We start from the raw sequence: 21,343 nt of genomic DNA on the forward strand, positions 1-21,343 counted from the left end.
TGCATTTTTTATGGTTGAACTCCACACCCGGTATAATATGGAAAATGATTGCCAAGCCTTTTATGGTTATATCCGAGTTATTAGAAGTTACGATATTTTAGCATACGCTACTAGCCGTTCTGTCAACTGTCATAAGGTCGGTGGCCGTACTGTTAACAGTCATTTACCCGACAGCCGTACTGTCAGCAGCTATGTAACCACCCATCGCCATTTTCACCTCGTGCGTTTGGTTTATCGTGCGTAAGATGCTCTTTACGTTTTGTTCGTTATTTTTTTAGAAATCGTAGGTAAAACACTATTACCTTTGCTTGTAGCGCGTGCAGCGAGTCTAACACTGAAAGCCCCAATATTTCTCAAAGCAAATATAGAACCCCCAAAGCATCGCCATAATAAAATCAATACTCTCACATACTAATATAAAATTCTATCCTAAATTTTTCCCTCGCATAAAACCTCCAAGGGCGCCATTCCTCAAAACTTAAAAAACATCAACAGCAATTTTGAACCACTTTGAGATTTCATCTGTATAGATACTTGAGTAAATCACTTATGGAACAAAAAATTAAAAGGCGTTTTATGTTTGTCGAGCAATCCGAAGGGTCGTTTTTTGCTCCTGTCCCTGCCTTCCATCCCTTTGCATTTCCGCCACCTCGGGCGTTCGAATCAATTACAAACTGCGACGAATATCGAACTGACTATTTCAGAGCAGGATTTACCCTCTGAATCCCTTTGACTGAGTCTTTTACTTTTTTATTCAGACGATTTCTGAGCAATTAAAATAGGATACAGAAAGAGTGTTTTCGGTAAAAATTAATATACCAAAATATGGTGAGTGAAAAAGGATTCACCCTCTATCTTCTTGCACAGCTCTGTGTCTTATTAAATCCTGCATTGATCTTAAAAAGATCCTTTTTTATGTTTCAAAGTTCCACGTAAATAATAATCCAATAAGGCAAGATCTGGTGAGCGTGCCGGCTTGTCTGTCTCCATTGTTCCAGTCAATCTCAAATCAATATATCCGTTTGAGCGACATTTTCAGACGTTCTCTGCACTAATAATAGAACCAGTTTTAGTTTTCACCCACACAAATTAAGATTCAATTAAATTACTAAACGTTTACTGTTACAGCCCAACTAAACAGATTCCTTCATAGTATTAAAGGTCCAACACTAATAAATTACTAACAATTCATTAGGCTCATAAATTTCACATATGGCGAAGATCATTCGCTCCTGAAGTCAAAATAAATAGAACCTCGTCTCGAATTTATAATAAGAATGATATATTATTATGTATATTAGTTTTTGTATTGTCTGTGGGAATGATGAATTTGTGGGTTTTGGCGAGGATTTGCCATTGTTTATCGTGAATTCGTGGATTTGAGAACACTCTAGAAATAGCTTATTGTTGTTGCAAAACTTCTAGGGAAGTTCAGATATCAAGTTTTTATCACAACTTGTCTTGAGAGGTATTGTTCTTCGGTTCCACTCAAATGAGGCCCAAAACAAAGGGTGATCGTTAAAAAGCACCTTTCGGTAGCCGGTGAACCGTAAACGTAGGGCGTTGATTAAACCATATACTATCTAACATTGGCAATGGACACTAGATAAATTTATCTCAGACATGCCTCTGACGCACATTTCAGTTTTTTTAATGATGGCCCGTTACATAAGTCTACAGTAAGTTTCCTTCTAGTTATCTGTTTGCTATGTAAATCTTCAAATGGGCATTAACGGTAATTACAGATTGCTACATCACTTTACAGTTTATTCCTTCTTTGAACTTGCTCATAGTTGGATAAATGCCGTCAGCAATGATAATAAATATTTATGCGGCCCACTTGAGAGGAGCTAAAATAATCTAGTTGCGGTCTCGCATTAGAGCAGGGTCGAATTTGAACGTACGTAAGAAAGTACCATGTCGATTCTAAAATTAATTTTAAAACGAGCTTATTCCATCACTGCTTAATATGGAATATTATTTCGTAATGGATACAATCTAACTTCTTTGAGCATCTTAAGAAGCATCTTATCTCTATTTTAGAGTATGTGCCTCTAGCCTTAAGACAACGTTATTGGCTCATGAAAGGTGCGTATGTTTGTAAGAGAGTTCTCGAATAGAAATTTTACACGTCGATGTCGACGTATTGAATATTATGGCCATCATGATGTCCCGACTTGGAACTATTGGATTTTTAATTGTTTTTTTTTTGTTTTTAACTCTGCTCTATTAAATGGGACATCCTGTATATTACTTCATTTTCAGTTTCACCATTTTCCTTCAATAATTTCTGCTAAATAATTCCTACATCTATCTCTGACGGCTTTCCAAATGTTAATTAATGTTCTCATTTTTGCATTGATCCTCGTGAGGGGACTCCAACATCGATTTCAATGCATATATAAGATCCCCAGAGAAATTTCTGGCAAACCGTAAAAGTATGTTTGATCGAGTATACCTGTCGCTTCTTCTCATTTCTGATATCAACACAACAAGCAGAATATCATTAACTAGAGTGGCATCTACTTTTAGAAACCCCTTACTGCAGTTCAGTATCCGGCTTAACTAAAAACCGCATTCTAAATGTTCTCTTTGCACCTAACAAGCTCTCGTGTACTCGAAGTTATTCCTCGGTTTATATGGACTTACAGACAACAGATTCCAGCGTCGCTTTGCTTACATTCCGTTCCCAGTTTGTTTATTTTGCCCTGTCTCATAAGTCTATCTTCTACATGCTTGCTTTATCTCAACAGTTAAAACAAACTTCCACAAACACTATCCCCAGGGCCTGTGCTTTATCTCGCGACGGATTGATGGTGCCAATGCAGGAAAAAAGACGATTCAATTACAACGAGAATGGAATAGGTATTCTATAACGAGTGTAGAAAATAAGTTTCGCGCATGAGCGTAGAGTCTGCGGTTTCGCAAGTAAGTAGGTTCGATAGGGAATTGTAGCGTATACAGGGCGTCCCAGAAACATTGCTACAAAGAAGCCACTGAAAATCTTGAATCTTGAAACTGAAAGAGGTTTTTTTGGAAAATGCATGACTTCGAGGGGGACTAGAGATTTAAAATGTCCTAGAGAACAAGAGAATTGTTGGAAAGTTCGGAGTTTCGAAATTCAAAAAATTGTAATGTATCTATCTTATGAATTAGGATAAATTAACTGACGTTCGAGCTTATTTGTATTTCTCATGAAGAATTGTATTTATTCTGTACTAACTCGGCCTTTGGCCCAACCAATAATACTAACTTAACCTTGGTCCCACAGATAAAGTAATTAAGCCAAGGTCCGGGGTTTTTCTAATAGACATTGCATAGTAATTAGTTTTGTAATCACCCTTCTATTTGATTAGATATATACATAAATACAGCTTTAGGGTAAAAACACCCACTTCCGAATAGAATCTCGACCAGAATAGTTGATTATAGTAGCGACTAGTAGAACCAACGCGTTTTTGTTGACCAAACCTATCTCCCTGCATCGGGGTACATAACAAAATGTATAACCTCAAAGTGGATCGGAGGTGGACCCCGACCTCTGATCTAAACCACTGAGGGCCAAATATTGCGACTTTCTTTTAACTTTCATTTAATTTAAGGTACTTAAAACTCGCTAAGTAGTAGGATTTGGTTTTCAGAAATTAATTAACTTTTGCTTTATACAGGTCAATTAAGACATTCAGCTAGAAAATTGGAATTAAGAGGATCGTCCTTTTGCTGATGTATTTTGTACGTTGAGTTCACATTTCAGGTTAATTGATTTAATTTTAATTTTAATTAATTAAATTAACTTGCGAATTAAATTAATTACGAATAATTACCAATATTTTCGTATGTAAAAAGGCCGTTGATCAACTCCCCAGAATTTCTAAGCCCTGAAATTTTTATAGTAAAGAAAAAATTTATCAGGAAGCTTCATCATAAAGTTAAATTTAACAGCTCAGTAATCCTTTAATTAGAGTTGGATTTCTGTGTAACGAGGTAAACGATCCACTGGAATCAAAACATTGCGCGTGCAACGAATAATTTATGGCCGTTTCAGTAAAGAGGGGAAACAGTTATTGACTGTTTTTCCTCACGCACTACAAACTAAGCAGCAAAGGCCTCTAAAAAGGTTTTTTTTTTTCATCTATTAAACTGAGAAGCCCTGCATTGATTCAAAGGTTTTCCCTTAGCAATTAGAGAAATCTTTCTAAGATCGCTCTAGAATCCCTATGAAGGTTATCGATTTCGTTGGCTGGTGATCTCGGTCCTTGTTGACTGTAGAATTTTTTTAGTTTATAAAGCAATTAAACTAGAATGAAGATAATAAGTTTTTCTGTACGAAACATAAAGAATGCATTTAGATATTAAAAAGTAAAAAATATATTAATTATTCATATAAATATACTGCCCGACTTGGACAAAAGGACACCCCCTACACATGGTTTGATGTAAATAATTTTTGGTGTATAAAAACAATCCGTTTTTCATTTATGTTATTGCATTCGTTTTGCGTTATCAGGAACTTTAGGTGTTTTTTAATTCTCAAAAGTGCAACTACAAAAGAGGCAATGTGACCGCCCCACGGTACGTCCAAAAGTTTTGGAGCAGCATAGTCTGCCCTGCCTCAAAACGCTTCGCAATTTAGTTTTTCAATAAGGTAATGCACTACCACATATGGCTCGAGTTACTATGGAGTTTTTCTAATGAAATGAAGATAATTTATTACCTTGGCCATCCCGATCTCCAGACCTAACATCAATCGAACATGTTTGGGGTATTGTAGTGGCGCTCTGTAACTTTGTACAGATAACCTGGAATGAGATCCTTCAAGAGGAAATCGATTATCTCATTGAAATTATCCCCAAATGTGTCCAAGAGTGCATAAACAACGAGGGCTGACATATTAATTTTTTTTCGGATTTTAACCATCGAATTTGGTTAATTCTTTAACGATATACTAATGTTAGTATAAGAAACGTGCATACCAAAAATCATTTTAACCAAACCATTTTCATGAAGTGTTCCCTTTTCTATGTCATGCAGTATATATAAAAAGCCACCATCCAGCGTACGAAGAAGAAACTGCCTCCATCAAAGATAGAAGCATGAAAAATTGTTAAGCTCAGATTTTAAAAAGTAATAAAACCGTTAGTGACACGTGTTTTATTTGCCTTCGACAAAGTCGTTATGGAAAGACCCTAATGAAATGGAATTTGATGGCGTTTGAAGATGGAATTTTATCCTCGATGTCTATAAGACAAGCCGCGTTCACTTTTTCCATTAAAATCAAATTAGTGAGATTAATTTTATTGGAAAATGGACGGGCGGTGTTCCTAAACGGTTTCGTCCAAAAATGTGGAATTTCATTAGTAGTGGAATTTCCTGAAATGTTAAAACTGTACAGATAGATTCAGCTTTAAATATCTGTTGAGATTCATAAAATCGCGTTTGTTTTATACGTATGAAGAAGTTTCTTTATTGTTATTCTGAAGACGAGAAATCTCCTCGTTCGCCCCGACTCGAGGTAACAGTTTTCCTCTCCTGTACCCGATCTTTCATCACTGTTGCTACATTGACATCTTCAAAATACCTTACATACACAGGGTGTTCGCTTCTGAAGCTCAACCATAAAAGTCTTGGTAACCATAAAAGATACGAGGTTAAGTTGGGACAAAGTTGCACAATGTGGAATTCAAGAATATTTGAAATCCGACGTTTCGATTTTCCGCAACCATCATTAACTTTTTTTTAGGCGCAATTTTTCTTCATTTGAGATAGATAGGAAAATATTATTCCCTCGAAGGCAGTAGATTAATGGGTCCTTAGTAACATTGATCCCTGAAGGACAACTCCATTACAGAACGTTCAAGCAAATCACTATAACAGTTCTGCTACCGGAATAATGACTACTGCTCCTTCAGTAAATTATAAAGCAAATATTGGCCAAGACAGACAAGTCTCCATGTCATCAATTTGTCGTGAATGTTTGCTTTTGCACTTTTTTAAACCACACATGAGATTTTCAGGCATTGTGTTCTGCATGTCTGGTTGCCTATGTCGCGCTCAATTGCGAGTAGGAGATGATCAAAAGGTTGAAAGTTCAAGAGGAAGTTCAAAAGTTACAACAAATTTGCTGTTGGATTATTGCTTGCGTCATGAGACAGACCTTGCAAGGGTCACCCTTTTCTGAGATCTCAATAGTGAGGACCGTAATAGTTACCATGCTGTATAATGAGGAAGTTTCTGCAGCTGCAACCCTCCCTGATTCGACTAAATTTGTATCTTAACTTGTTCTGTGTGGTTTTGCTGGTCCGCTCTATAGTTAGGGGACGCGGCCATTAATATCCAATTCAATTCAATCGTCGTAAACTATACAAATAGCAATGTCAGCCGAAACAATAGGATCAATATTTTACTGTCAAATTTTAAAATATTTATTATGCATTTATACGACCGTAATTCCGTTGGTTTTTCGAGTTCGTACGTTTTAATACTAATGTTATTTTTTGAATAAAGTAGTGTTTACACGCACATGTACGGTAAACTGCACTCGTGCAGAAAGGTGCGGTTTGACGTTGACATGTCTCATTGTTAATTGGCATGCGTCATTGTCAATTGACAATGTCAAATATTCATAAAAGTTGTGACACATGACGATCGCATTTTTATTGAACCATCTCATATAAACTTACATATTATTGCCCTCAGCATGCCACCCGTTCTGCCTGAACAAACCCTTTTTACTTAGATGCTGGAAAAATATTAAAAAAAAAAAACCTGATGAGAAATACTGGAAATGATTACAAGATGTAAAGTAAACGGCCTGGTACTTCTGAGATATTTTACCTAAGAAAACTATTAAAAGACCACTTAATATCTCAAATAATAATTAAAGTTGCGTTAACATGAGCGTACTGCAAATTTCACTTATCAGTTTGAACTCCCTATATCAGCATTGACGCACATTTCGGTTGCCATATTTAAAAAGCTTATCGGAAACTGATAAACCGCTACTAATCAATAAATGCGTTATCAAGCAATGCCGACGGAAGCAAAATTCTATGTTTAGAAACGATACAGTCTCGGTGTGTGTGTGTGTGTATGTATGTATGTATGTATGTATGTATGTATGTATGTATGTATAAAGTTCGTTCCTCTTAATTGCCTCTTGTATTTCCTGTATGCATTTCCATCTCGGATTCTAATAAATATGTAATGCAATGTTAATTGACCTAGATCGATAACATGTTGGAGACGAGAATAAGGATTTAATTATAATCATAACGTCTGTAATGAGTTCGTCCGATCGTGCATCATGAGGTCGGTTCTGCAATTTGTCATCTGCGATATACGAAAAAAATTAACGCTTTAATAAGGCTCTATGTCGCTTAATTGTGCCTTGTTTCGTAATGGGGTAAATAACGGGAGGGAAGATTGAACTGAAGAAGTTTCCTGCATAAAGTAACGTTCATATGGTATTGACAAAAATGTTAAAAGCATTTGCCCGAAGATTGGAGCTGGCATATGGAAGAGGGGGAGGAGGTATCAGTCCCTTTCTATCCCCCTCCCCGGCAGGAAAATAACTTGTAAAATTTGAAAATTAAAAAATATCTTCTTACAAAACCCTTGATTCTCATATCACAAAGTTGAGTCAATGAATCTTTGCGAGCACGTTATCAACATGTCGCCATCAAGATTCATGCGATGCAATCAGTTGTCATTTCAGCACCATTGCTTGCCAGTGACAAAATGGCGGTGGCAGAATTTTTGCCGACGTTTCGGCTTTAAGCCATCATCAACTTTAGTTTTTTTTTAAATTAAAAAATATACACATGTATTGACGTTGTTATTAGTTGTGAATGAATCGGCAGTATGAAGTTAGTTAATATACGATCCAGTAGGTGTGTACACAGTCGCATATTCTTGGCGGCGTGTTGCCCGTTAAGGACTCGTATGTAACACGCCATTTAGCAGACATGTGAGGTAAATAACTATTACTTAGTGGGCCTTAATCTTATTGTAACTTTGGAAGTTTGAACCGATGAGCTCAGATTTCCAATTTATTTCCAATTAGCCGGAATTACTGTCTTCGAAGAGAGATAAGAGGGAAACAAATCATTATTCTCTAGTTTAAAAAAAGAGATTTTTGACATCTAACGCCACGTAATGAAAGCTAAGAATGCTCTGCGAGGGAAGATTAAATTACGAAAGGTTGAGAAGTCGGAATTAAACTTGCTTTTCAGATAAGATCTTTGTACGGCACACGGTCCATAAAGCGCATTTGTCGAGCTTTATTGTGTCTTTAATAGTACAGGGTAAGGCAGTTATCATGTTGTCTTCTGTAGGAGGCGTGTGACCCGGCCAAGCCCATGACAATTTTCGTCATCTCGTACGTTTAAGAAGCTTCGTCCTACAGGCATCAATCAAATCCGAAATCGTCCATTAAGTCGTACTCATTCACGACCGGAGCAAAAACCATTGCTAACCTGTCAGTCGTTTTGCAAAGAGATCATAAAATACAATAAGTACCATAATTTCAGCAGGAGAGTCGGCAAAAAATGAACGTGACTGAAAGTTGGTGCGATTCAAGTGTAGACGATCACTCGTCGATAACGATTCGATTATGTAACGCACGAGGCATATCATAAATAGTGTTTTACGTTTATGTTTCAACTAGAGACTTTAAGGCCCCTTTGTATCGCAGCTTTTTCTCAATGGAGCCGAGAACTGGTACTAACTGTTATGTTTTTATTCGTTTATAGCTTATACGGAAGTCGCTTGATGTAGTGCATAATGACCTAGAAAGAGAAAATAGGTCATCATGCACTGCACTTCGGAAATAATAACGCAGGAAATAGGTCATCATCCACTACACCAACTGTGTAATGTAGTCGTGTGTAAAGAGTAGTAAGGCAATTCTTCAGCTCTTTGCAGACACTCTAAAGTGAGTACTGTCTCTGGTAGTTCTTGCTCCAAGGCCCTGCGTGTTGGCCATATACAGGGGGTCCCAGAAGGAATGGAGTGTTGAGTGTGGGACAGGAAAAAACAGAGCGATTCCGTTAAATTGCCTCATACAAAAGATGTCTTTCTACAGGGTGTCAAAGTAGTACTGGGAGGAAATAGTCGTTTTTTTTTTCGATTAACTGAACCCCTAGAACCGTGTTACGTGTGACTTTAACTACTGAGACCATTCCCAAAGCATTTACCCGCTCTTAAATGGATTGCGAATGCATAAAGTACTCTTCGAGGTACTTTAACAGTTGCAGGTGTTTTAACTTACTGAGAAAACCAAATAAAACAGGCCGCACAGAATTCTCTTATTTCATCTTTTTTCCGCTTTTACTAGATTTTCATATTCGCGACCTGCTAGGTTCCTGCCAAGTGCATGATGCACGATGGGACGTTCGCAAATTGGCATTTTTTCATGAGGCTCCTGCTTATTCTGCCTTCGAAATCCTCGCGCTATCGAGAGTGAACTAATGCGCTCGCGAGGCCGCATTCCCGCAATGACCCATTTCACGGTGCAGCCAAGGAAAGTAACCTTCGATGGTCCCCAAGCAACTGGAACCAACCCAAAAGAAAAAGAACCACCACTGTGCAGGCATGGTAGACCGGCAACAACTAATTAGGTAGCGCTAAAACATTGGCATACCTGGGATGCCTTCGCGATGCATTCTCTCCCACGATACCCGGTCACAGTCGATGGTACCGGTCAACCACTCCAGACAACTTATACCTGAATGGCGCTATGAACCTTTGAATGCCCGCGGTACTGCCGAAGAATGGCCGGCGAAGAGACAGGGATGCGGCTTAAGTTACAGAACACTCTCAAACGATATAAGCATTTGTACCATCCGCCCATATGGTAATAAAGTGGGTGCAGATCATTTGCAGTGGATGCTACCTACTCCGTATTGAATGGTTTCATTATTGCGAATAATATTGGATGGGCCGCATTCAGCAGCGTCAACAGTTCAACAGCTATTGCGTAACTGTTTGAAAATTGAGATTCGGAACGAGTGTATTTGAAGGATCGCGCATCATTCAGCAAGTTTTAGCTCTGCTGAGGCAATAAGGGGTCGCGTGAACGTGCCGGAAAATTCTGTATCTATTGCTTTTAATTTAAATTCATATGAAGCCGCCGTTTAGTCCCATAAAACTTCCATAAAGCGCACGTAACGATTGTTCAATGTGTCACATATTACAAACAGAATTTAGAATAAGCTAAAGTAAGTCAATGATGAATTCAGCCTGAGAGTAGAAGGCATTTAAGGCACGTCATTTGAACCGGTTCGGTTTTTAAAATACCAATCAATGCTTCTTCATTTGGTCACAGAAGCAGGAGCATGCACCATCACGGACTTAGGAAAACAGAGAACTGGTTCTCCCTGTGTGTTCTTCGTAAATATAAATTAGTAGAATCAACTTCACCAGTCAGGTAAATAGAAATGTGTTTGTCTATTCAGATGTGGTACTGAATGGTGTGGCATACCACACCACACCACACCACAGCGGGACGGTTCCCATAATAGCAGGTCAAGAATCGAAGAGGAAGTGCCTTAATTCATGTTGACAGGGGTGAGAGTGATTAACTTCGAAAGATTATTCTTTTTGATAAAACCACTGGATGCTTGACAGTGACAAAGTTGATGAAAGAGATCTAACACTGTTATCTAATTACTTAAGAATTTCCTCACATCTAGTGATATAACGGCGACAGCATCAATCAGCGACTGTGAGCAGTTGACAGTGCTGACATCACACTTGGGCTAATATTCTAAATACGACTGTATTTAAAATTCCGACCAGGGAACCCATAAAACACACCGAAAACATGGACACATGGGTTGAATTTTAATTTGGGCCATAAAACTCTTATCGCAGGCTCCGGTTTTTAACTTATCAAGTATGTAGTGCGTCATAAAAAGGTAATTTTTTGGGTTATTGGTCAATCTATAGGTCATCGGGCCAGTTTTCGGAAACCTCCAGCTGGGTAGTTATAGCCGAGGGTGGAGGTGGGACTTTCAGGTGGTTTTTCCATTAGTGGTCAATCTAGGTCAACCGATTGGGCCGGCCAATAAAGCCACTAGGGGAGCGCTGAAGTTATTTTTGTCAATATCACTGAAAATGGCGAAGCTTGCTACTGCACATGACAAAATGGCGAAGGCACCTTTGAAATTTAAATCGTTCGCGAAGCTTTAGATCTATCGGATTTTTTACATTTCAAGTTGAAAGTTGTTTCATACATGAATTTTTATACAAACTTATTACAGCTGTGTCCTAATCCTGTCCTGGTCGTCGGAAAGTTAAAAGTCTAAAACAAATGAAGGTGATTTAAAACCATTTTACTTCTCTACCGAACATGCGGCTTAGATGAATCAGAAGCTACATTTTTATCAAAGATTAGAAGACGTTATCGATCATATCGACGACATGTTGGTAATGCGACGAGAGTTTTTTACACAACGATTCTGTTTATCCACAGTCTCTATATAAATATCAGATCTTCGATAAAGGATCTTTACAAACTTTGGCTACTGAATTTTCACCTGAGCTTAGGTATGCTTAAATTTACATGTTATGCGCAGTTTAAATCTTTATAGTGGGTAAATCCCTTAAGCCTTTTAAGGTTCTAGTAAGATCTACTGAAATTCGGGTTTAGGTGATTTTGTCTGAAAACGTTCCGATTTTTCATTCAACTGAATTTGTTCCTCTTAGGCAATTTTTCCCGAAGAACCTGAGGCGTCGCACCACAACTCGTACATTTTTTTCCAACCGATAATAAATTTGGTAATTAATTTGTCATCACCACACCGTGAAGCCCAAATCAATCGATTGTTTATGGTTTGGGACGAGCAACCACTGAGTGGTTTGCGACTACTCTCGGTTCGTTTGTATTTACTTTTGAACCTCCCAAGTAAAAAGCACGAATATTTCATGAATGGGAACCCGACAGACATCAAAACAGGACGAACCGTGCGACTTGTGAACATTACTTGCTGTTGTTTTACGAGGCTCTTTCTTGGTTCTCTTTTTACGATTGAAGAATTTTTGATGTAGAAACGCGAAAAATTTCTGCTCCTCTTAGCTTGCGTAGTTGGAAGTTTTTTTTTGTACTGTGCTAAATTGTTCGCAGTAAAGACGCACAAGAAATTCACTGGTAAATGTGTTATTGCCAAAATAATAAAAATAAACCGTTCATATTCATATAATTTTCGTGGTTAGACATGAAAAACAACGACATTTCAATTATTTTTAAGCTCCTCCATACACAAATTGTTAACGTTCCATGTGGCGCATTCGCCATTTTGCCACTTTTAGAGGACGTCGAAAGTTATAAAAAAATTTTTAAATGAAATGTGTGAATTCTGATAGTTCGAGAGCTTCGTGAACGATTAAATTTGTTTAAAATTGCTCTATTCCCTCTGAGCTAATCGAGTCGTGAGAACCTTTCTCCAGCATTCTCAAAAAGCTCTCGACTCAACTTCTCAGTTGGATTTTGCATCCTACATGCCTGGATCTATCAAGAACAACATTACTCCGAAGCCTCCAAAGCTTAAAAATGGCAATTACGTTACATTAGCTCAACACACAAGATAATTAACTCGACATGTTGATCCGTCTGTATAATTTATTAGTGAGCATTAAATGATAAAAGTATAGTAATTACACTACCATAATAAAGTAAAGACGTGAGCTGAGATACGTGCGGTCAATTACGGCGATATTAATAATCGTCTAAGCGTTTTTTAAACCATAATTAATAAACCAATTTGTTGTTTAACCGTAACAACAAAGTAAACAAATGGCATCCTATCTAGTTGTTTAAATAAGCTGAGGCCTAGGGTCAATACAACGGTATCGTCTATCTTTGTCGATCTATAACTATTATTAATTTTTATTTGACTTCCTGCTTTAGATAATTTATGGTTTTATTATACAGGGTGTCCCAGAAACAGTGGCGCATTGAGTGCTAGAGGGTAAAAAAACTGGCCTCAAAATCACCATGCTCCTCTTTTATCTCTTGTAGCAATGGTCGGCTGTGGCTGCTCTTGTCCAGCCAAGACCAGATGAAGGTCCGCATTCCATGCACCTTGGCGATAACTCTTTCTTCGACCTGCGTCTGCATTATTTTTATATATCGATATCGGTTCATCTGCGATAAAATCGAATCGGCAGGCATTTTTGGACCGCTTAACCTCCTACGCGACTCTCCGGTGACCGGTCTTCGTCTTAACTTCGACAGGCTCTTGTCCTTGCCTTAAAAGTTGCCCACATTCTTCGGGTTGCTGCTGATTTAGCGGTTCTTATGCCCCCCAATGAGCAGATGGCTGGAACATTCTTGCAGAATATGCCCTGTTAAGTGATAGATTTAAATATGAAGGGGAACCGGACCCGTAAGTCGGAGGAATTCCTGCGAACGAACGGTCCAAGAACTCTCTCACGGATCGGGTTTACAACGAGGTTACACCGGCCGCTTATTAATTTTACTGCCACAACACACGGTGGAGCTTTGAGCTCGTATATTTTGAAAGTTATACTCCAGGTGTCAATTAGGGCAAAGCTGACCGTGAGGTGTGACCGTTTGGAGGTGTAACGACCAGTTTGAATTTGTTCATCGGGGGCTTTAGCAAGGTGAGACCTAAAGTCCTTGCGTTAGGGGCAGGAAGGCATCTAAGTTAAGCATCACTTGAAACGGAATATGCCGATTTCGGTACCTACCTAAGAAGGTACCAACCTTGAGACTGGCTCACTCGCACTTCTTCTGCTGACTTTTTTCATAGTGATTTTGGGCGGATTTAGGCTTATTGCTTGGAACACCGGAGTATTTTCTACGCTTTTCAGGCGGTTTACTTACTTTTTCTTCGATTTTTTTAGGGACAACGTTTCAACAAGAAAACTTACTGAGAATATTTGCTCTTTAAAACAAACAGTACACAAGAAGGCTTTGGAAACAAAATAATAACGCTTCGGTTGTCAGTATTAATGGCGTCTCCGCGTTTCCTCCCCTTTCGTTCGCGTGAAATATCAAGTTTCGGGTGAAAATGTGGAAAAAATTTAGAAAAGTTTGTGCGGAGTTGAAGGTTAATTTCACAGAATAAGTGTCGTGCGGGATTCCGCCTTGCCGAAAACAGGTAAAAATCGCATTTTTCAAATTCGATTTGGCGTGACAATTACCTGGAATATCCGTCGTTTACCTTCGGGCCTCCGAAGTCACACGATGACCGCACAGCAAATTTGCATAGAGCCCCAACTTAACTAAAGATTTGTGATACGTGGCGGCAAAAAGTCAGGGGCGGGTGTGAAACGTCAGAAATTGGATTTTTACAAAATTTCAAAACGGCACATGCTTGAAATCTGAGTTGCGTAAACTTGCCTCAATTTAACCGATCTTCTCTGATCAAAATCTTCATGCTTCAGAAAGGACACTGACTCAGAATTACAGGCAAACCTCCCATACACCAAGATTTATCGCTGACTAATACGAATGTATTCCTAGAGCCGTCGCTCTTCGGTGTAGGTCCCTAATGACAATATTGGCCTACTTGTGCTAGACTCTTTGTGAGTCACCGACTGCTGTTAATAGAGACCTCTAGCAGCCCCGTCCCTTTCAAGCACATTCTATTGGCCCGAGATTCTTCAATAAATCAAAGTAATTGCTTTCTTGCTTTGCGTGCAGTCGGACAAGTTTTTCATACACTCGGATGTCGAGGAAACTATGTTTTTTGTTTCAAAATCGCTCGCGAAAACTCCTCTTGCGGACCACACCTGCCTGTGTCTTCGGAAGGAACTGCAGCTGAACCAGACGAAGATCACATTCTTAGGGCGGGTAAATGTTCTCGGATGGACCCCACTAATTGTGAGAGAGAAAGCGTTTTGTTTGAAAAATGATCCTAATAATCAAAAAGTATGTGGTTAGGAAGATGGGGCATCTTTCGGTTGAATGGACTGCCTGACTATCAAAATGGAACATATATCATAAATGTTCAAGGAACAATTGCCCATCGGCTTCCGAGGGTAATAGGTAATTATAAAGAAAGGGTTTTAATGGCTTCATGTTTAGTTAGCAATAATCCACTGAAGTCATTTAGTATGTAGAGCACTAGCCATCGAACTGATAGCACATGAATTTATTCAAGACGTGCTTCTGGAGTTTCAGCGCCTCCTTGGGGGGTTTTTTAGTGATCGCCCTGTACATGTTGTGGCCACCACACACTGACCGTAATTATCTTCAATTGTGAAAGTATTCGCGGGAACTTTGAACTCCGCAATCTTGGGCACTGCTTAAGATGTCCCAACCACAGTCAATAATAATTAGCTCCGGACTATTTTCATTCCGTTCTAAAACCGGCCACTTTATAAATACCTCTTCCAGATAAATGGACGTATTGTTCTCGTTTCCTATTTCCCGAAAATCTATTTTCGGCCTCTTCCATACAACAAAAAAAATCCAATTTCTTCATTTCAACCTCTAAGGCACCTCAACTCGAACAGCCTCGGTGGACGGCTAATAATTAAATTAAGAGATCAGTATCGTAAAAATGTGGCTGCATAAGCGCAAACGAAAAATTGTAAGTAGGTAGGAGATTACCATAAAGCAAGATAAAAACTGCTTAAAACGTCCACTTTTAGGTTTTAATTAAGATTGTCCCTGACAACAGCTGGGTTCATAGCGAGAAAAACCAGTTTTTGATTACTGCAGCTCGCAATAATTAAATTTTATGATCGGCTCAAAATTTCTGCAACCTCAGTCGATCTAAGGTTGTTCAATGTCCCGATGAAATATTTTGATTTGCAGCTAGTCAGCGGCACTCACACCAGGAATCCGCAGTTGTTCTGCTATTACCGAGCTAAATGATCGTCTACTGCCTGAAAATGGCTTGTAATCTCAATAGACATGATATTTTCTATTTGTTTTGTTATGTTTGCATTGGGGAGCTTAATCTCCATTGACTTGATTTGGAAATAGAAGCGGAGTAAAGTGCTGATTACTAAGATTATAAACCCAAATTATACCTTCAAAATCAATATTTCATGATTGTCATTTTCGAACGAATGAGAATTACAGTCGGGAGATTAATTGTTTGTCCGTGGAATAATAACAAGAACTTACGATAAAACCCAAACTGCTGGCTGCTACACTTTCCGCTTATATCTGTCACACTAGTTTGCAGATTTTCACTAACTTTTCTTATTTTCACCCGTTTCTCGATATGTTGTACACTTTTTCCTCCCCTCCCCGGCAAGTTTTTGGTTGTGTGGCTTCTCTTTTATGTTTTTATAACGTATTGAACTGTTAAACGATTTCTCCCCAAAATTTTCCTTATGTCTCTTTGAGATTTTCCTTCTTGACAATATTTAATGATCAGGTCTTCGTTTCATGAGGCACATCGCTTAATTTGCGGCTCATTTTATAATTTACCACAAACGACCTCGAAGTCACAAAGAAAATGATTCAGGAACCTATCTTTAGGAGTTCTTATCCGTGAAATAACAAAAAATGCAATGCTAAGTGGACGAATAATTTTTCACCCATTGGTTTGGAAGAATGTCTGTTTTTTTTAAACGTGACGTTAATGTTGGATATTTAATCCCTATATGTGGCACATGAAGGACAGTTTTTATTTTGTATATTAAAACTCGACTAAATTTAAATGGTTTGGATTTTATGTTATTTATTTTTCATTTGTTCCAAGTGGACGAATAATTAATCTCTCGGCTGTATGTTTGCCAAGGCAGAGTAATACATGATGCAGTAAAAGGCTGGGTAAAAGGTCACTTCATGTTCTCAGATCTATACTAAATTAACCTTATTACAACATTTAATGGCTTGACCCCAACCCTGTTTACAACGTGCAACGGAGAAATAGCTAAAAAAGGCCTCTATCGATCATTATTAACGATGTGTTATTTACTGTTAATAATTGCTATACGTGCATAATTGCTTACTAATCATAATAAACAACATTTCCCTCTGGTTGATTAATGGAATGCAGCTCAGAGAATTATGATTTGCTTTATCTGCCGTTCGATTTCAATTAATTTTAATCAACTTATTGATTTTCCCAGAAAAATTGTATTTGATTAGAAAAATCTTTCAGATGTTTATGCACACAGTTCATTTCCTAAATGCTCACAAAAAATTAAAGAAAGTTTTAATAATGTACAGGGTGTTCCAGCGAAAATAAGCAAGTCCACAATTGGCGCAGTGCCGAACATTGGACGGAGGGCAAGCAAAGCAGCAAAAAATATAATAAAAAATTGAAGGGGAAAAGGACGCGAAGAACCTCGCTGAAGTCAATGCAGAAGAGATATGGGCAGTTGTTCTGAACGTATCAAAAGAAACTGGCTTACTTGTTGTCCCGAGACTCTGTCCTTTAACGCAGAAGATCCCAAGTGCCTCGAATACGGCGATTATCATGAACAAGTTCGTGTTCACTTATGCTAGAAAAACGAGTAAAAATGAATGAGAACAGACTGGTGAAGTAAGTACGTTAATAACCTACTTCAACGCAGGCCTCGAGTTTGCTTTGCCCAACGCGAAAGGCAGAAATACCAATAGAGACCGAAATTAGGGCTCGGCAAGTAAGAAAAAGTCAAGCGCACCAGCCAGAAACATACCAAAGACGTTTGTGGTGTTTTGGTGTATGAATGTTTTTCAAAATCCAAAGGCTGGCTCGATTTACAAACGGCCAGTCAGATATAAAGTCCAGATGTAGTTTCCAGCGAAGCAAGTGCTAAATCTTTCTACTTCGCCGTATGCAAAGAACCCCGTCTGTTTACTATGAATTTTTTTTAGTAAAAATATTTACATTCATGAATACGTTATCTGACTCCGCTGAGATTTTCTCTCTAAGTTCTCCTTCAAATTTATTTAGATTCCAAGAAATAACGTAAACTCCTCTACTCGATAAATTACGATTAAATTTCAAGGAAAATTTGTGCGCAACTGAAGTGAGCTCAAAGAGACATCTTAACTGACTCAACTGAAAGTGCATACAAAAGCACAAAAAAAAACAGAACGTGGAATGTGGCAGGGGCGCCATAAGAAATCTCCTAAATCAAGGAATAATCAACAATTTGTTCTGTAAACGTTTTGACCAGCAACTGGCCGTAAAACATTTCGGAAATCGAACGCGACAGTTTTCTACCTGTAAAAATTGCCGACAAACGAACCAAAACACAAGAGTATCGCCCTGAACCCGGGCCTTGGACCTGCATGAATAGGGCCGGGAAAGATAAAGATGCGATAAAAGAGAACCATCTTAATTAAGGGCGGCTTTCAGGGCGCAATCAGACACCCTGTGTACTTTTACAGTTACAATTGGCATTGTAAAAATTGGTGAACGCCTCGTTTTTTAGGACTTTTACAGCGGAGGCTTTAAAACATCTAAATCCCAGACTATCGCTTCGCAGCCTGTATAAAAAAATAACATGCCTTTGTCCCTCTAGAAAGCCCCTCTGAGTAGGGGTAATGAGCGGAAAGAAAAACAGGGGAAATTTCGCACTTTGTGTAGTTTATCGACAGCAGCTACCTGGGCTTTTCTTCCTTTCTCCAATTTTTGCGGATAAGTTTTAAGGTAAGTTTTTTGTTGTTTTTTTTTTCCTAAAGAATATCTCGATTTGTCTTCTGAAGCCCTTCCAAGGGAAAGCGAAACATCCTGGATAACGACAGAGGCGTGAATAAGCGTGAATAAAACGCCCTGTAAAGACCAGAGACCCTCGTAATTTTATTAGGTAAATTTATTTGAATATCGTTAGATTCTGGATGTTCCTAATTACTTAGCAGTTAAGAGCGTATTTTATAATTAGCGAGGAGCTCGTGTTTGGGAAACATGCACTTTGTTTGGGATTCCATTAAGAGGGGAGGCCCAATTAGTTTAAGGTTAAAGTTAATAAGTTACTGGTACATTATGAATATATGGAATAAAACAACTGTAATTGCGTGTCAATTGAAACTCTTATTTTCATTTACTTCAACCATATCTTCTGTTTCTCAACCATCCTCTGTTTCTTTTCTCTTGTGTTCCCCGACTATATTTGTATCATGCATATTCCATCAATTCTCATCTGTGAATTTCTTCACAGACTTCTGCTACTTTATTTTTTTGTTTGTTTTTAAAAATGTTTTAATTTAATTTACTCATAGTAATTAATCGATTTAATTGATTTTGTCCAATTAATTTCACAAAACCATCGCTCAAAAGAAAAAAAATCGTCGTAAACCACCTTTCATTACAGCACTGCGTCTCTGAATAATGACTCGAGACACTCGGAGGAAGAAAATCGCAGAAGTTGGTTGAGTCACTCTGAGCATTTCAACACCACTTATGTTAATTTCTGACGGTTTACCGAATACCCCAAAAGAAAATACATATTCGCAACACAATTCTGGTAAGTGCGTGACATCATCGTCTGCTTTTTTCATGAACAATGGCTCCACTCAAAGGATGTGATGAATAATTTCAAGTGCTTAATGGGATGTTTAAAAAACAAAACACACTGTTATCAGAAATGATTTACGAAAATTGGATATCTTGTGTCGAGAATGTGTTTTCGCACATTGGCGGAATTGTGTGCTCGGTGACTTATTCGGGGTCTGTGAAATAAGACGGTGAAGTCTGATATACCATCTCGGTCTTTAACCTTTAATTTGAGCAGTAATAAACCATAAACATTTCCTTGAAAAGCCCCTACCCAGAGCTGCAGGTGGGCCAAGAAGATTTACAAGCTTAAAGCCGAAAACTTCCGTTAGAATAAAGATATTTGGCAGAATTACTGCGCTGCCAAATAGCGGCATTATGCAGTGTGTTTACAGACGCTTCGCTGACAAAAGTCTTATTGTCAGAGCACTTATTAGGTTCCTTAAAACCTACTCGAGCAAAAGGAGCTTTTGTGCATGGTGGATATACGAAATTCGAAACCCTCTCTCTGATCGGGCACCACCTACTGCTGGTGGCAAAAAACCGACGTTAAAGAAATTCCCAGCCGTTGAGAAATATCTCACTATTTATAAAGATTTGTGGTTTTGTGTGAATCACCACGCCTCTCGCATTGTTAGGCAAAGCGCCTAATCTCAAATTAAAAACAAGATGAATGGATGTCGCTCTTAATGCTACCCTGCCGGTAAACTTCCAGGTAAAAAGATGGGTCTTCTTAAAATTCAGGTACCACGGATCGGATGCCTTACATTCCGAATTAGTGAAACATCATTTAGGTTCTGACTTGTTGCAGCAGGTTCGGAGAGGATGTTTCCTTCATGGGACTTTTGGTAGGCAATTCGTGAAGTTCCGTTATTGAATAAGGGGAGGCGAACACATGAAAAGGTTTTTGTGGTAGAGAAAGCTCGCACATGATTGCAACGAACACACAGCTTTGCAGCTGTATCTGAAAATCGTGTACTTTCCAAATGGCCATTATCGCCCACGGCATTCACGCGATATTGAAACGCGATCATTTCCAACAATAGTTCCAGAATTATATACCCTAAATAACCCTTACGAATTTAGTTAGACCAGAAAAAGACCTCACAGAGCACTTATTTGATTTCAGGTCCAATATGCGGAGAAGGAAGCTGTTGCAGCGAAAGCTACGAAACTAGTTTATCAATTTACAGTCAATCTTCCCTAGAAAAATTCGTCAAAGAGTCCGTTCTCAAAGTTGCCTCAATAATAGAAACCAGAGCGAAGAAATTTGATGGTAAGTACTTCAATTATTTGGTGAACCTACCCCAGATAGCTTACTAAGTAAGCATGACCCTAGAGTTTAAACCTCACCTTGACTTAAGCAAGTTTTTACTTATAATTCACCTCGAAACTTCACAATAAGCAGAGGCCTTATTCAAAAACACGAAGAAAAATCAAACGGCTTGTTGGAATCAATGTTAGTAAGCCCAGGTTGCGCAATAAAAAGATCGAGAAATGGCAACGCTGCGTTCGGCTTTTATTATCATGTCAAAAAGAGCATTATGTGTTTGACATTTCCGCTATATGTAACGGCGGCCTCAGTTTCACATGGTTGAATCAGTTGTTTCATCAGGCAACGTTGCCACTTGGTGCAGTGGATCAAGTTTCCATCTTAATCTTATAAAAACTTAAAAACCCTTCACGAAGGGATATCTGCTATGAGAATCGAGCGTTTTGCCAAATTGAGGTCCGGGCATCTATGGTTTTCAGTGAAGGAACGTTGTGAAAATAGCGATGGCATATATTGGAAATATCATTGCTGTCATAACTAACACAGTGGGTCAAATTCCGATTGTCATATATGCAAGAAAACAGAGTTTCAGTTTCATAACGATAGTTATCAGTGATGATCTTGATTAGTGTTTGATCATTAACGTTTCAGCTTTACC

The 21,343-nt window shown here is 38.5% G+C and overlaps 1 protein-coding gene across 1 annotated transcript in view; it reads left to right on the plus strand.

The window, feature by feature from the left end:
- Nucleotides 1-21,343, plus strand: part of dlp (dally-like) — a 33,699-nt gene that overhangs the window by 6,907 nt on the left and 5,449 nt on the right. The window contains exon 2 of the mRNA XM_066402164.1: nucleotides 20,542-20,688. Coding sequence (XP_066258261.1) covers nucleotides 20,542-20,688 — 147 coding nt within the window. The remainder of the gene's footprint in view (nucleotides 1-20,541; nucleotides 20,689-21,343) is intronic.

This window comes from Euwallacea similis, chromosome 2 (assembly GCF_039881205.1).
Source record: "Euwallacea similis isolate ESF13 chromosome 2, ESF131.1, whole genome shotgun sequence".
In the NCBI taxonomy this organism is placed as follows: Eukaryota; Metazoa; Arthropoda; class Insecta; order Coleoptera; family Curculionidae; genus Euwallacea; species Euwallacea similis.